The 13,807-nt window shown below is 43.1% G+C and overlaps 1 protein-coding gene across 1 annotated transcript; it reads left to right on the top strand.

Moving 5' to 3' along the window:
- Positions 1-110: 110 nt before the first annotated feature.
- On the top strand, positions 111-12,009 carry ANKRD13A (ankyrin repeat domain 13A). Its single transcript, XM_009876396.1, has 15 exons — positions 111-209; positions 2,500-2,632; positions 2,761-2,885; positions 3,310-3,355; positions 4,181-4,324; positions 4,769-4,964; positions 5,759-5,825; positions 7,008-7,089; positions 7,815-7,873; positions 8,548-8,684; positions 9,031-9,188; positions 9,673-9,786; positions 10,473-10,624; positions 10,856-10,920; positions 11,692-12,009. The coding sequence occupies exons 1-15, from the start codon at positions 111-113 to the stop codon at positions 11,888-11,890; spliced, it is 1,776 nt and encodes a 591-aa protein (XP_009874698.1). The 3' UTR covers positions 11,891-12,009.
- The last annotated feature ends 1,798 nt before the right edge of the window (positions 12,010-13,807 follow it).

The following is a 13,807-nucleotide window of genomic DNA, read 5'->3' as shown; positions in this document are numbered from 1 at the left end:
AGGAGGAGCTGAAGGGATCAGGGCTTGAGCAATCTGGGGTCTCCAAAATAAAGAGGGGGGAGCAGTGAGGGTTGGCACCCTGCTTCCCCCTGCTCCCGCAGGTCTGTGGCATGATGAGTTCCCCCGGCAGGGCCAGCAGCGCGTTTCCCCTGCACGTCCTGGTCTGGAATAATGACTACAGGCGGCTGGACGAGGAGCTGCAGGACAAGGTAACTGGGAGAGGGCTTGGTGCCCCTCGCTTACTGCCTTTCTAGGGAGAAGCAACCTTGACGGTACTGCCACATCTCTTTGCTGGGGTTGCTGTGCTTCTTTCTTTTTACCTATTTATTTGTGGTTGCGGGAGTAATGTAAGAAGATGTAGGAATGTACTTTTTGTTCTGTGAGATGTTAGACTTTGACTTCTTACCTGTAAAACCACTCACAGCTTTCGAGCAAAGTGCAGAATAGCTCTGCAGAAAGTATTAGGCATCATTGAAGCAAATCAGGAAGGGCAGATATGATGGATGTTAATTTTACATCTGTGCCAGAAAATTAATAAATACCACTTACCTTAATGGGTAGTAAATATGCAGCAAAGGTGGCTGCTGCTGTCGAAGATTAAACCAGCCTCTAGCTTGCTGAGGACCAGCAGTTCTTATGGCTTCCTTGCTGTCCAAGACTGTGGGGGCAGCCTTTTTATACTGGCTGGAATGTTTTCAGCATCTCTGGTTAAAAAAAAAAAAAGGATCATTGTTTCATGCTGTAGAGTAGAAAAATACAAAGCTGTTCTCTCTATGGGACTGCTAAGTGAGAAATAGTAGTGACGTAAGGAAATGGTCTGAAAAGCTGCAGCAGAGTGTGAGCAGCAAACATCTGTTTTTCTGAGATGCTGTGTAAAAGCTCTGACATTTGCTAGCGTGGAATCGAGTTTGCAGAAGCAGAGCACGTTAATTACATTATACCTGACACCACAAGTATATGAGCCAAAGATCAGCTGCATCGCCTCCTGACTAGTGACCATCATCTCCGGTTCTAACGGTACACCACAGTTTACTAATGCTTGCTTAGAGCATGCTCCTGTCCTGTTCTTAGGAGAATCTTTGGAATGCAGTTACTTTTAATCTAATACAGGGGATCTTATCCCTTAACAAAATCTTTAACTTTGCTGGCATGTTGCTTCAGTGTATTTCCGTTTCATTAATGTTCTCACCTGTGAAAGTTTGACATTAAATAAGGATCCTTCTGCTTCCTGTTAGTCTGCGACTGCAGTTCACACCTGTGAAGTGCTGCTTCCTACCTCAAACACTGTACTGTGAGGAAATGGGCAATGTGTTAAGATGGAACGAGTCTCTCCTCTCTCTCTTATTTCCTTTATCTGCTTTTAAATAACCTCTTTTTTTTTGAAGTACTCCAAAGATACGTTTCCTCCTGCTTCCTTGGGATAAGCTTCTTGCTATCAGAGGGATGCGTGAGGGAATCAAAAGACACTTGCCAGCTGCGCTCGGTATGGCAAACGGCGGGTCGAATGCGTGGTTACCGGTTAACAGCAGCAAAGTCAACTGGGAGGGATGCCTTAAAGTCCTTTACTGGTCAGTGCAGTAGGCATTGGAGCTGTAGGGAGTGGGGAAGCAAATTAATTAGTATTCCAGCACAGAAATGAAGACAAGAGTGCTTTAAAATGGAGCTTTGCCTACTCTGTGTGTGATCTTTCCAACTTAATGCTGTCAGATAACCATGTTAACTTGCATAATAACTTTCCTTTCTTATTCTGCTATTGACTTTCCCCTTTTCCTTTAGTTATAGATGCTCTTCTGTTTCAAATCTCTAAGCTAATAATGAAAAATATGTAAGGTATGAGTATGTTGTGCTTGCATGTTTTGGATATTTATGCCTGTGTAGTTGTGTTTTTCTTTTTATGGTGACTTGTACAAAATGCATTCACTCTTCATTGTGCTCTGTGTGTCAGTCAGATGGATGCTTTGTAAAATACCATTTGCTTCTATACTTTTGAAAAGTGCTACAAATTCAATGTTGTATGCCCTGTTGCCTTTTTATTTTTTTCCTTTCCCCCTCTTCCCCCTTATGTTGTAAAATGTTAAACCCTCTTGGTCTCTCAGGCTGTTGACACATGGTGCAACACGCACAGGCCAGAACTCCTGTCTTCTGAAAGAAGGGAGACAGGAAGGGAAATAATGACAGACAAACAAGTGAGAAGCACCAACAAGAACTCATGTCTGAGAGCGATGGCAGCTCTTATCGTGTCGGTTTTACAGGCCCAGTTCTGCTTCCCTTTTGATTTTGGTGGGGAAATAAGATTGCACTGTACGGAGTGCAGGAGGCCAGCACGGGAGCGTTTGAAAACTGGGTCGGCTGCGCGCCGCAGACTGACGTGTGGGAATGAATACCTGGGGAATATTGACTCCTGGATTACTCCTGACAGGCTTTGTTTATTTAAACTCTGATTAGTTGCATTTGATAGGACCAGCCTCAGCGTTACTTTTTCTCTCGGCTACTCAACAGGATGTTGATCAACGTGATCCTCGAGGCCGGACCTTGTTGCACCTGGCTGTTTCCTTGGGTTATATAGAGTCTGCCAAAGTCCTCCTTCAGCACAAGGCAGATGTAACTAAGGAGAATGCCCAGGGATGGACAGGTAAAGATAACTTGGAAAACAAGTTTTGTGTTGATGCTTTTAGGTTGCAGGGGTTGTGTTTTCACTGCTTTTACAGTATGTGTTTTGCTCAGAAAGCAAACTGAAACTAGCTTGTGTCTGCCTTTCAGTTTTACATGAGGCTGTCAGTACCGGAGACCCAGAGATGGTACAAATGATTCTGCAGCATCGGGACTATCAGCAGACCTCAATGACACTTGGAGGAGTTCCTGAATTACTCCAAAAGATTAATGAGGTAATTATTTAGGTTAAACTTCTTACTCCAGGCTGCAATTCTCATCCAGGTAGTTAAGTAAACGGAAATGAGATGGGCAATTGTGTTCTTTGTTTCGACTTGCATATTCCATAGTGCTGTGGCAGATGGAGACTTTTTTCCTTGTCTGTACTTTGAAATTATTGGTCATGAACTCCAACATTGAAGCCTGAATCTTGGAAGTGTTACTGCTCTTATAGTAAAATAAGGAAAAATGGCTCATCAGACAGCAGCAGTAGTGAGCCAATGTCTTTTGTGTTCGTTAAATGTTTTTTTTAATGTTGATTTATCATATCTTGAGTCTTTTTTTCTTTGCCTTTGTCTAAAATGTTCACAAAAAATGCTGTACTGAATGTTACAGTGAAACTATTTCATGGAGTGTTCATAGAGTATTTTCCTTCTCCAGACTCCTGACTTTTATGTGGAAATGAAATGGGAGTTCACTAGCTGGGGTAAGAATCCTGGTTGTCCTTACCTCTTCTAAACTGTAGAGGGGGGGATTTGCTTGTGTACAGGTGTCATAAAAGATCATAGAGTCACAGACTGGCCTAGGCTGGAACGGACCTTAGAGATCATCTAGTCCAACCTCTCTGTCATGGGCAGGGACGCCACCTCTCAACGAGATCAGGCTACTCAAGGCTCCGTCCAACTTGGCCTTGAACCCCTCCAGGGAGGGGGCAGCTACAACCTCTCTGGGCAATTTATTCCAAAGTCTTGCCACCCTCGTACTGAAGAATTTCTTCCTAAGATCTAATCTAAATCTATTCTCCTTCAACTTAAACCCATTTCCCCTTGTCCTATCGCTGGACACTCTTGTAAAAAGTCCCTCCCCAGCCTTCCTGTAGGTTCCCTTCAGGTACTGGAAGGCAGCTGTTAGGTCCCCCCGAAGTCTTCTCTTTTCCAGACTGAACAATCCCAGCTCCCGCAGCCTGTCCTCGTAGCGGAGCTGCTCCAGCCCCTGGATCATCTTTGAGGCCTCCTCTGAACACGCTCCAGCAGATCTATGTCACTCTTATGGTGGGAATGCAGAGAAATATCCTCTCCCCAGAATGCTTATTTCTTTGCCTATTGAATTTAAAGTTGGTGGGTTTTGTCCTTAAGGTGATCATTCTTAAAACTCAAGATCACTACCTGCCTTCCTTTGGACTAATGATCAGACTGAGCAATCCCAAACCAGGGGCAGAGCTTCTGCTGGAGTTCAGAATTTCGGTGTGCTTTGTCTCCTTAGTATCTTCTATTTACCTTTATTATTTTTTTTTGTAATTTTTCTTTTGCAGTCCCGCTGGTTTCTAGAGTTTGTCCAAGTGATGTCTGCCGCATCTGGAAAAGTGGTTCCAAGCTGCGGGTCGATATCACTTTGCTGGGCTTTGAAAATATGAGCTGGGAGAGAGGAAGGCGAAGTTTAATTTTCAAGGGAGAAGGTAAATATTTCAGCATGTCTGCACCATTGACTGCCAAATACTGTGAGCCACAATGAGAAATCTCAGTTTTGCGCAGAAGACCTGTTGAGGCTGAGGACTGAATTTTATAAGTTTTATACATACATTCTGTGAGTGTCTCAGAGAGATACTGATTGTAATTTAACATAAAGGCTTAATTTCTTTTCTTTGGGTAAATCTGAGGTCAAAGTTTGATAATAGAGCTAAAATTTGACCTCAGTATTTTTCTTTAGTTTTTCTTCTTCCATTCTGCTGCCGTTCACATGAAAAATAATTTTAGATAAGGCTCCAAATTTGATCTCACCTGAGTGCAAAATTAGCAGTGAATTAGTGTCCACCCTGATTCGATACACAGTATGTTGTCAGTGTTTCGTTCTGGAATACTGTTGCTAGGTTTTGTAGACTGAGGTGTACCCTTTCCAACAGATGCTGGAGGTTGGGCAGAACTGATTGAGATCAATCATGACGATAAGTTTGTTACAACGGAGCGTTTTGAGATTTCCCAACACATGAAGCGTTTGACGTTGGGATCAATGACACCCAAAAGAAAAGATGTGGAAAGACGCCTTACATCTCCAATCATTAACACGTGCCTTGATACAAAAAATATTGCTTTTGAAAGGTAAGCTGGAAAGTTTCTCTTAACAAATAACCAATTCGAGATTCTGCATGGTCATACTTGCGATAAAACTTCAAAAACAAACTCTCAAAAGCTATACTCATAGAAACTTTGAGGACTAGATAGGAAATTACTGTAAACTTCCCTTGTTTACTGCACGTGTTTATCCAGGTATTTGTCAGCTTAGATGAAGCAATTCTTTTTACGAAGCTCCTTTTGGAGTGCTCCGTGATGCAGACAGCCATGGTCATACAAATGTTTTCAAGTTGACAGGTATAATTCCAGCTTGTTTCTCCTGAATATTTAGTAACCTTTCAAAGCTGCCCAGATTTAGCCCCTGTGATGTTTGCTGAGCCTTGGTAACTGCAGCATCTACACATCCAGAAACTAAGATTTCTTAGAAGTTTTCCTACTCTCTGGTTCCCTAAACCGCAGTGACAGGTTACATTTGAAATAAAACTTTGTGTTAAAAGCTGCTGTGCATAGGCTGTCACACAAAATAATTCACAAGTTTTTTTGGTTGTCCTCTTCTGTGGCTCAGGTCTAATATCTTTGATGTCTAAATCATCTCAGTGTAAAATCCTTGAGCCTTTGTGCTTTGGCTACGGACTGAAAAAGAACAGGATCAGCGTGACATCCCCCAGTCTCTCGTGAGATGTGTTTGTGGGGACAGACTGACCTGGTGTTAACAGTCAAATAACGGATCAAATGTTGTTTAAAAGCTGTTGCAGAAAATGGGCTGGGAATTGTGTAGAAGTGCAATTGTATAGACGCTTGTGGCATTTATTTTTTGTCAGAACCACGTCTGGATTCTGGGTATGGAAGACAGAAAAAGCGGAAGGTGTAAATGGTTACGAAGCAAAGGTAAAACCCGATCTGTTTTATTCTGTTAAGAGGTCTTACAACTGACTGAAGTATTTTTGAGTTTGGCCTTTTTCCTGAGTATTTCAAGTCTTAAACTTCCCATCGAGAGCTTAATTGTGTTGCCAGCAGGAGTGGGCAGGAGTGAGGAGCTTGGAGGCTGCTGAGCTTGTGGGAGGGATGGTAGCTGTGTGCTCACTCCTGAGGATTGTCATTCTTTCGGTGTTTAAAACACAAGCAGCCCATTGGTGAAGTGCCGTGAGCACTCTTTAGTAACACTAGTGCAAGGAAATAACAGCCTCCTGCTGTCATGAGTTGCATCATGTATTCAAGTAATAAAAGGCTGCTGGTCAATTAAAGATCCTGACGATGCTCATGAGTCAGATGTCTCCTTAGATCTGTTTTGTGAGAACATTTCAGTGAAATATTTTTGAAGACAGCTTTTACAGCCATACTATATTAGGAATTTAAATTAAGAATTGCAAGAATTAATTTTCCCAATCCATATGTCGGCATTTACTCCAGGTTTTGGAATTTGTGCAATAAATTATGTTTCGTAATTTCGTTTAGTGGAAGAATAAATGCTGACTAGCATACTACATTTATATGAGAGCTTTTCCTGGTAAGACTGCAGGGCTGTTCAGCTGGACCTGGAGTTTGCAGAATTAAACTGCCGCTGAATTTCATTTGGGAAATCTTACGAGTGAATCCTGCTTAGAAATACTGTTACCTGATTTTCTGTCCTCATTCTTTCTTGAATCCCTGCCCAGGTGGGAATATTTTCCAGCAAGCTTGGCAATGCCAGTCTGGTTTTGAGTTTGGTTTGGGTAGTTAGTGAGTTGAGATTGGCGCTGTGTGGAGATCCAGTGGTGTGGGATTCGCAGGGTTTGTCACGCCGGCAGCATGCCCAGCAGGTGGCAGGTCGCTTCAGCCATAGGGTAGGTCTATGACGAAGGCATCATGTGCGTTTTCCACCAAAAAAAAATCAAAGTGCAGCATTTCCTGTTGATCACCAGTATGTTACAGATTAAGATCTGTGTCGATGAGAGGCAGACTCGTGTTGCTTCCTTCTGTCTTTAGGCTCGTGCATATGCTGTTTTGCTGGAGAGAACTCTTTTTAATAACCTGTGATGCTCTTTGGTTTTTACTGTACTTTTTTTTTTTAATTATTTTTCTATTTTAAAGGTATACATTGCAAACAATGTGAACGTGGTCACAAAAATCCGAACCGAACATTTAACAGAAGAGGAGAAGAAAAGATATAAAGGTAGTTTTCCTATAGGATAACTGGAAATAAGTAGAATCTTTTGGCTCTCTGATACCTCCTCCCCTGTGTGAGTGCAGAAGAACTGGGCAGACAGACAAGGGAAATACTTTTCTGGCTGACTTTACCTGACTTTACTTGCACAAGTTGTCTGTCTGTGGTGGCTCATTACTTGACTCCTAACCTCGAATGAACCAGTATTTATCCTAGCTATGTTTAGAGGAAAGAAGAGCTCTTCAAAACTGTTGAAAGTTTATTGAAAGCTTTGAAAGGCTGCACTCTTCCGTGCTTTTTCCTGCTCTGGAATGTATTTGTGCCTTTGCCTTGGCCATGATTACGAGATTCACGTAGGCTTTGTTTACTGGGACTTTTTGCTTTGTTTTAGTCCACTGATTTCTTCTAGTATTTAAACTAGACTAAAGGGTGGCCAGCAAGTAACTTTGTAGGGAAACGCTGGCCTTCACTGGTCTACCTTGGGGCTCAGGAGAAAAGGAGAATGATAAAGTTATCTGCTAGTGATAAAACCCACCAAGAATCTTTGCCTCTGTTCTCTGTATTGTACCAGATTTATACTCTCAGCTTGAGGTCCTGGGCTTGCCTGGTAGAGCTTGCAGGAGATGTAAACTAACCCCTCACTTGGGGATAGAAAGCTTGCTTGTTAGCCTGGTGTGTATGTAAATTTTACTGCTAATTAATAGTAACTGATGGTTTTGGGTTTTCCCCTGAAGCTGACAGGAACCCCTTGGAGTCATTTCTGGGTACGGTGGAGCATGAGTACGGTGCCCAGGTGAGTGTCTTTGACGTCGAAACAGGTCACTGCAGCACAGAGATCCGCGCTGATAGGAATTCTAGGGGGGTGGAATCGCCTCTTGTGCCCTCAGTCTGGCAGCAGTTTTGATTCTGAGGTTGAAATTTTCCCCAAGGATGTTTTTGTTTGTTTTGAGCCTTCAAATTTGTTTGGTTTGAGCCTGCTCTGGCAGGGGGATTGGACTACATGATCTTCCGAGGTCCTTCCAACCTCTAGCGTTCTGTGATTCTGTGAAATGTTCCGTATGATTAACAGGTGCCTCCTTCTGAACACTCCTACAAAAAAGACGTAGAATCCATTAGCACAGCAAGAACTGGAGTGTGAGCAGTGGCAGTAAATCCAAACAAGCGCAGATCTTAGTAGCAGCCCACCAGTAACCTTAAGAGTAACTGGAGGGTATTTTTTCGAGTACCCCAGCAAAGGTTTGGAGCCTAGAAATGCTGTAGCTTGTGTGTGTGTTTCTGGTTGGTTCCTAGCTTTAAAGTATTAAATTCCTGGAGACTTTTAACCTCACTAGAAGGCAGTCTAAATGTGTGTGCCTGTGTTTATGGCTACGTGCCACTGGCATCTAAAACAGAGAATGACTGTAGTAACCGCTGTCTATTTGTTCCACAGTTTTGGAGGATTTTTTCGTTCTCTCTTTTTCCTTGCAGAGTACGACCAAGACAACAGAGTATGCTACAAGTAACAATCCCACTGCTATTACTCTGGAGGAATACTTTGACCCAGAATTTGATTTGAAAGGTAGAGACATAGGAAGACCAAAAGAAGTCACCATTCGAACGCAGAAGTGAGACATAAAATTTTAATTATTTCTGATTTGTCTCTTCCCAGTCATCTAATCTCTGGAAAATATGTTTCCAAATAGCCAGTGTGGTTTTCCCCGAGCTTTCAAAAATAAGTCAAAAGAGAGATCTTGAAGTATTCAGCTGTTGACTAATTCTTCTTCCACTCAGAGAAAACATTTGGATGGGTGTTGTAACTTGTGGGTGACCTCCTCTGCTTTGCCTTTGGTCTGAGCGGAAATGTGGGTTGGTTTCTCAGAGCAGTAACTGTTCTGGCTCCTTGAAACATTTGCTTTGCATCTGTTCCTCAACTGTAAACTTAAAATGGTTTTGTGCACCTTTCCCTTTAAGGTTTAAAGCAACCTTGTGGATGAGTGAAGAGTTTCCCTTGTCTCTTATGGAACAAGTCACTCCAATCATTGATCTGATGGCCAGAACTAGCGCTCATTTTGCCAGACTTAGAGATTTCATCACTCTAGAGTTTCCACCAGGATTTCCTGTCAAAATTGGTAATATTTAGCATTTTTTCTTGCAATATCTTCTTCATTTCCAGTCTTTCTGTTGGTTTTGCAGCATATATTTACAAAAACAATGTTAGTTTCTTACTGGTCATCTCACTGACGCCTAGAACTGAGAACCCAGACATACATTGTCTTATGCATATGGGGCCATCAAATCCAAATTCTGGATAACAAGTAGAGAAGTGTACTTCTAAAGACAGTATCATTTCAGTGAGAATGAGCTGTTGCTTGCCTTTTCCTTTTAGCTTCTATGCCTTAGATTTGGCAAATCTTACTCTAAAATAAAAGATTTACAGAGAGAGTGAGAGTGACTATGGGCAACTTCTTGGAGAAGTGAGTTATTATAACCTTTGTCATTACAGGCTGCTGCTTGTGCAGTATAATCAGTAAACATGTAAGGGTTTGATGTGGCTGTAGGTGTGGAACTGAGAGAGTTCTCTTTTTCACAAAACTCTTGTACTCTTCCTTACAGAAATTCCCCTATTTCATGTGCTGAATGCCAGAATTACATTTGAAAATGTCAATGGCTGCAGGACGGCTGACAAAACGTCATCGCAGATGGCTGGAGCTGTGCAGGGCGATTCGGGTAAGGAGTGGAAAGATGCCGTGATCACATCTCTGTACGGTTCTGTCAGGGGAGTGCACAGAAGAGAGGAATGGGTTAACTGCAGGGAATGAAACGTTCCCAGGTGAGAGGAAGCTGGTCTGAATGTGTGATCCTGATCACAGGGACTTAACCTGTCCCTTCTGTGCCTGCCAGCCCCGCTAAACTGAGCTCTAGCAGACTTTCCCAAGTCTTCCGAGGTCTAAATTCTGGTGTGAGCTATCGCTGAGGGAAGTGCAATACAAAATTGCTGTACGTGACAGCCAGGTCTGCATGCCCTTTCAGAGAAGAGTGGATCGAGTAGGGTCCTCATGACTGTGTGGATCCAGTGATCCTCTGTCCTATGAGCTGTTGCAGGACGATTAATTAGGAATAAACTCAGAAAAGCCAGTGTGGTTTTTATCTTTTGCAACCTTTATTCCCCCTCATCTGGTTTTGTCAGTCAGCCACTTTAGTGCTGTGCTGCACACCGGGTTTATCTGTATGGCTTACCAGCATCCTAAAGAAAGACTCTTGCCATGAAAGTCTTTCAAAGCCATTGGCATATTTGGCCAGGTGGTTTATCTGAATTTTTGGAGTTAATCATGCATAAACATTGAGTAGAATTTCAGTTGCAATTTGTAAAAAAAGTACAATGTGCCGTGTTTGGAACTGTTTGGCTTCTGCAGGTGCTAGTTTCGAGGTTGACCAGTCAGTGTTCGAGATCCCCAAATCTTACCACGTCCAAGATGACGGCAGGAACATACTTGTGCAGGATGAAGATAACGAGATCATGCAGTTTGCCATCCAGCAGAGCTTGCTGGAGTCCGGTGGAAATAAAGTAAGTGTGCTGCAGCCGGTGCAGCGCAGGTGTGACGGCTCTGAAAAGGACTACACAGTGCTGGCTGCCTCTCTGAATTAAACCAGTGTAGGACCTATTTTTCTAAGAACCTTGGGAGAGAAAAAAATATGGTAATGTGTTTCAAAGAAGAAGTAAGGGTGATTTAGGAGTTGCCTTTCAGTGAGTTGCAGATCTGTTAACCGCTGTGGAATTGTCTTTCCCCGTTTCTAGGAAGCGGGGGTGCATTCCAACGGAGCAGTTGCGCATTCACAGGACTTCAACATACAGTACCAAAGGTAACCGATTTTCTTCACATCAAGCCGTGCAGTGACAGAGCAGAAAATACTTGCAACAGTTGCATGAAGCAATTTTGCAATTTTTGTGTGTGTGTACGTAGGTAGCAGGTGCACAGAACTCAAGGCCTCTTTTCTTGAGAAGCAAGGACTCAAAGCTGGGCCTCCCCACATTCTCAGATGTAGCTCTTTAGCTCAAATGTGGGACTGCTCTGCGCACAGAACACGTTCTTTGCCCCAAAACTAAACACAGGTCCTCTCTGTTGCTCTAAAAGCTGTCTCTCCAGGCTGAATATTTCTTTATTCAATGCTGCGCACTTCAGGGTAGCTCTTCTTTCTTTTCAAAACCCTTGTATAATCTTTAAAAACTTAGCGACGTGTTTGATGGACCCTTGAGAGGATGCTCGGACATCTGTGAGGTCTTCTTGCAGCTCAGTGCAAAGTGTGCAGGCGAAGAACTGCGCCCTCTTGGCTCTTTTGTACGTGGGAAATGCTGTTAGCTGTAAGCTAGGTGAGAACGCTTTTAGAAACCCACTGAAAACGTAACTGGCAGCGTGTGTGAAAGATTCTGAGGAAGCTTCAAAGATCAGGTGTTAGGCTGGGAAATTTATGGATGTTGGAACTGCTGCTCTCTCATCCTAAAAACTGCTTTCTGCCCTCTGGGGAGAGATTTTCAGATTTGCAGCTAGAAAACAGTTGCGAGGAAGGATCCATGCAGGAAATGTGAAACAGGCTCCATCTCTCTTACTTCTTGAACTTCTTTCTCTCCTTCAGGGCACTGCAGGAGAGCTACCTAACGAGCTCGGGTAACTCGCACTGCAGCACCCCCAGTGAACCTTCCAGTTTTGAAAAAGACTTACAGCTCGCCATGGAGTTGTCTGTCCGAGAGCAGGAGGAACGGGAGAGGCAGCGTCGTGAGGAGGAAGATGCAGAGCTTCAGCAAGTTTTGCAGCTTTCTCTGGTGGAAAAATAACTCCTGGGCGATTCTCCTGAAATAAGGATGACCAAATCTGCGTCAAAGGGAAGGCTTTCAGAGGTGTCGGTCTGAAGAGCACTCCTCGATTGCCGAAGTAAACATTTCGCCTGCCTTCTAAGTTGGCATCATGAGCTATGAAAAGCAAATTTGTTTTTGTCCGAGGGGGTTTCAGAAACCATGGGACCCTGCATTTGGCTCCCCAACCTTAGCTTCCAAGGAAAAGTATTCATCTAACCGTATTTATTGAAGAGCAGATGGAAATTTTGCTTAGCGTCGGGATATAGGATTACAGGAAAGCTTGAAAACCTGATTCATGGAGGAGTTCAGATGGGAAATTTCATTACTTACCAAAGAAATCTTCATCCACTTAGTCATTTCTGAATAATTCGAAGCCATTGCCCATTTCTTCCGGTTGTTACACGGAGGAGTATCTACACGCCTGCACACACGTAGGGTAGTTTTCAGGCTGGCAGTGCACCACACTGCCCGCTGTCTCCTGTTCATTCTGTCTCTGCCATTATCTCTTCTCTAGTTGCTGAGATTTTACCGTGTGCTCCTGCTTAAGAGGGATAACTTTATACTTGAACAGCTAATCCAAACTCGTGCTTTCTGAAAACAAAGGACAAAACAAGTAGCCAGTAACATTTTTAGATCCTAAAACGGGACCATGCGTCTAGTGAAGTAGCAGTTTCTCAAGTGATTCAAAACCAGCTCATTCCCGTAGTCTGAGGGCAGCGAGAAAATAATGAGCGGTAGGTACAGGCACTTCTTTGCGATCACTTGGAGTGTGTGCATAAGCATGGGTGCTAAATTCAAACAGAAAGGAAGAAAAATAAAAAATCAGGTGAAATTTTAATGTATGCTTACGGGAAGATTAGTTTTAATTCTGTCATCCGAAAGGGAAACACGTGTCGCTTTTTCAGATTCAAATGCTCATATCCTTCATGTGAATACATATATTTTTTTATCTGAGTATTTTTATTGATTTTAAACCAAGCCAGTACGACTACACTCGTATTAAAAAAAAAAAGGTATCGCAACACGTCACATGAGTGTTTTAACTAGCTTTCCTCAGGTCTGTTGGCAAACGATATATTTGTAGCTCTTTTACCTGCACTTCTGTCGGCGTTTACAGCACTTACACTGTGACTCTCAAGTGCACTCCGTGAGTACGCGACGTCCGTCCCCAGGAAAGCCTTACAGCACTCACCCCTGAGCAATATTCCTCTGCGCCGGCTGGCAGAAGCGCGAAGAATCTGTGGTACCTACGGGCTGATCCTGCACTCGTTCCTGGGGGGTTCTGCATGACCAGCTGCTAACCAGTATAAAATCCCTGTAAAATGGACTCGGAACTCTCTTTTAAACCCAATAATCCATTGTTTTGCATAGCAACTGATTAAAATTCATTCAGCGTGCGCTGGAACCGGTATCTCCACACGGGTTTTTGTTTTAACGCTACAGCTTGCATCATCCCGACGTGCTTGTTTGGACGCAGTGGTCGGTGTTGGAATCGCATCTTTCTTTGAGGAGGGGATTACTGTGAGTTCCACGGTGGGGAAAAAAGTGGGGAAAAAAGGGAACGAGCTGTGCATGAGCTCTTGACAAAGTTGTGAGGTAGAAGATGAAACTGGTTTTTTTCCTCCAGTGGAAATAAAGAGTGCTGTTGCCTTTCTAATTCCATCTGTCTGACGTCACTGCTTGTCTTTTTTGTGTCGTTTTTGAGGCTGGTTTGTTCTCTATTATATTGCAAACTAAAAAATATTGAGCATTTTCGAGTTCTCTTATGCTCCTGCTTTTTAGCCTGAGGCTATAAAAAAATTGGGGTGAGCTTTTGTTGGGTTTGTTTTGGTTTTTGGTTTTGTTTATTTTTTCTAATGTGGTAACTGGAGTATTTTTGAGTAATTACCCTTAGCA

The sequence above is a fragment of the Apaloderma vittatum genome, unplaced genomic scaffold (genome assembly GCF_000703405.1).
Source record: "Apaloderma vittatum isolate BGI_N311 unplaced genomic scaffold, ASM70340v1 scaffold15809, whole genome shotgun sequence".
Lineage (NCBI taxonomy): Eukaryota > Metazoa > Chordata > Aves > Trogoniformes > Trogonidae > Apaloderma > Apaloderma vittatum.
This window is presented reverse-complemented; position numbering and strand designations above follow the sequence as displayed.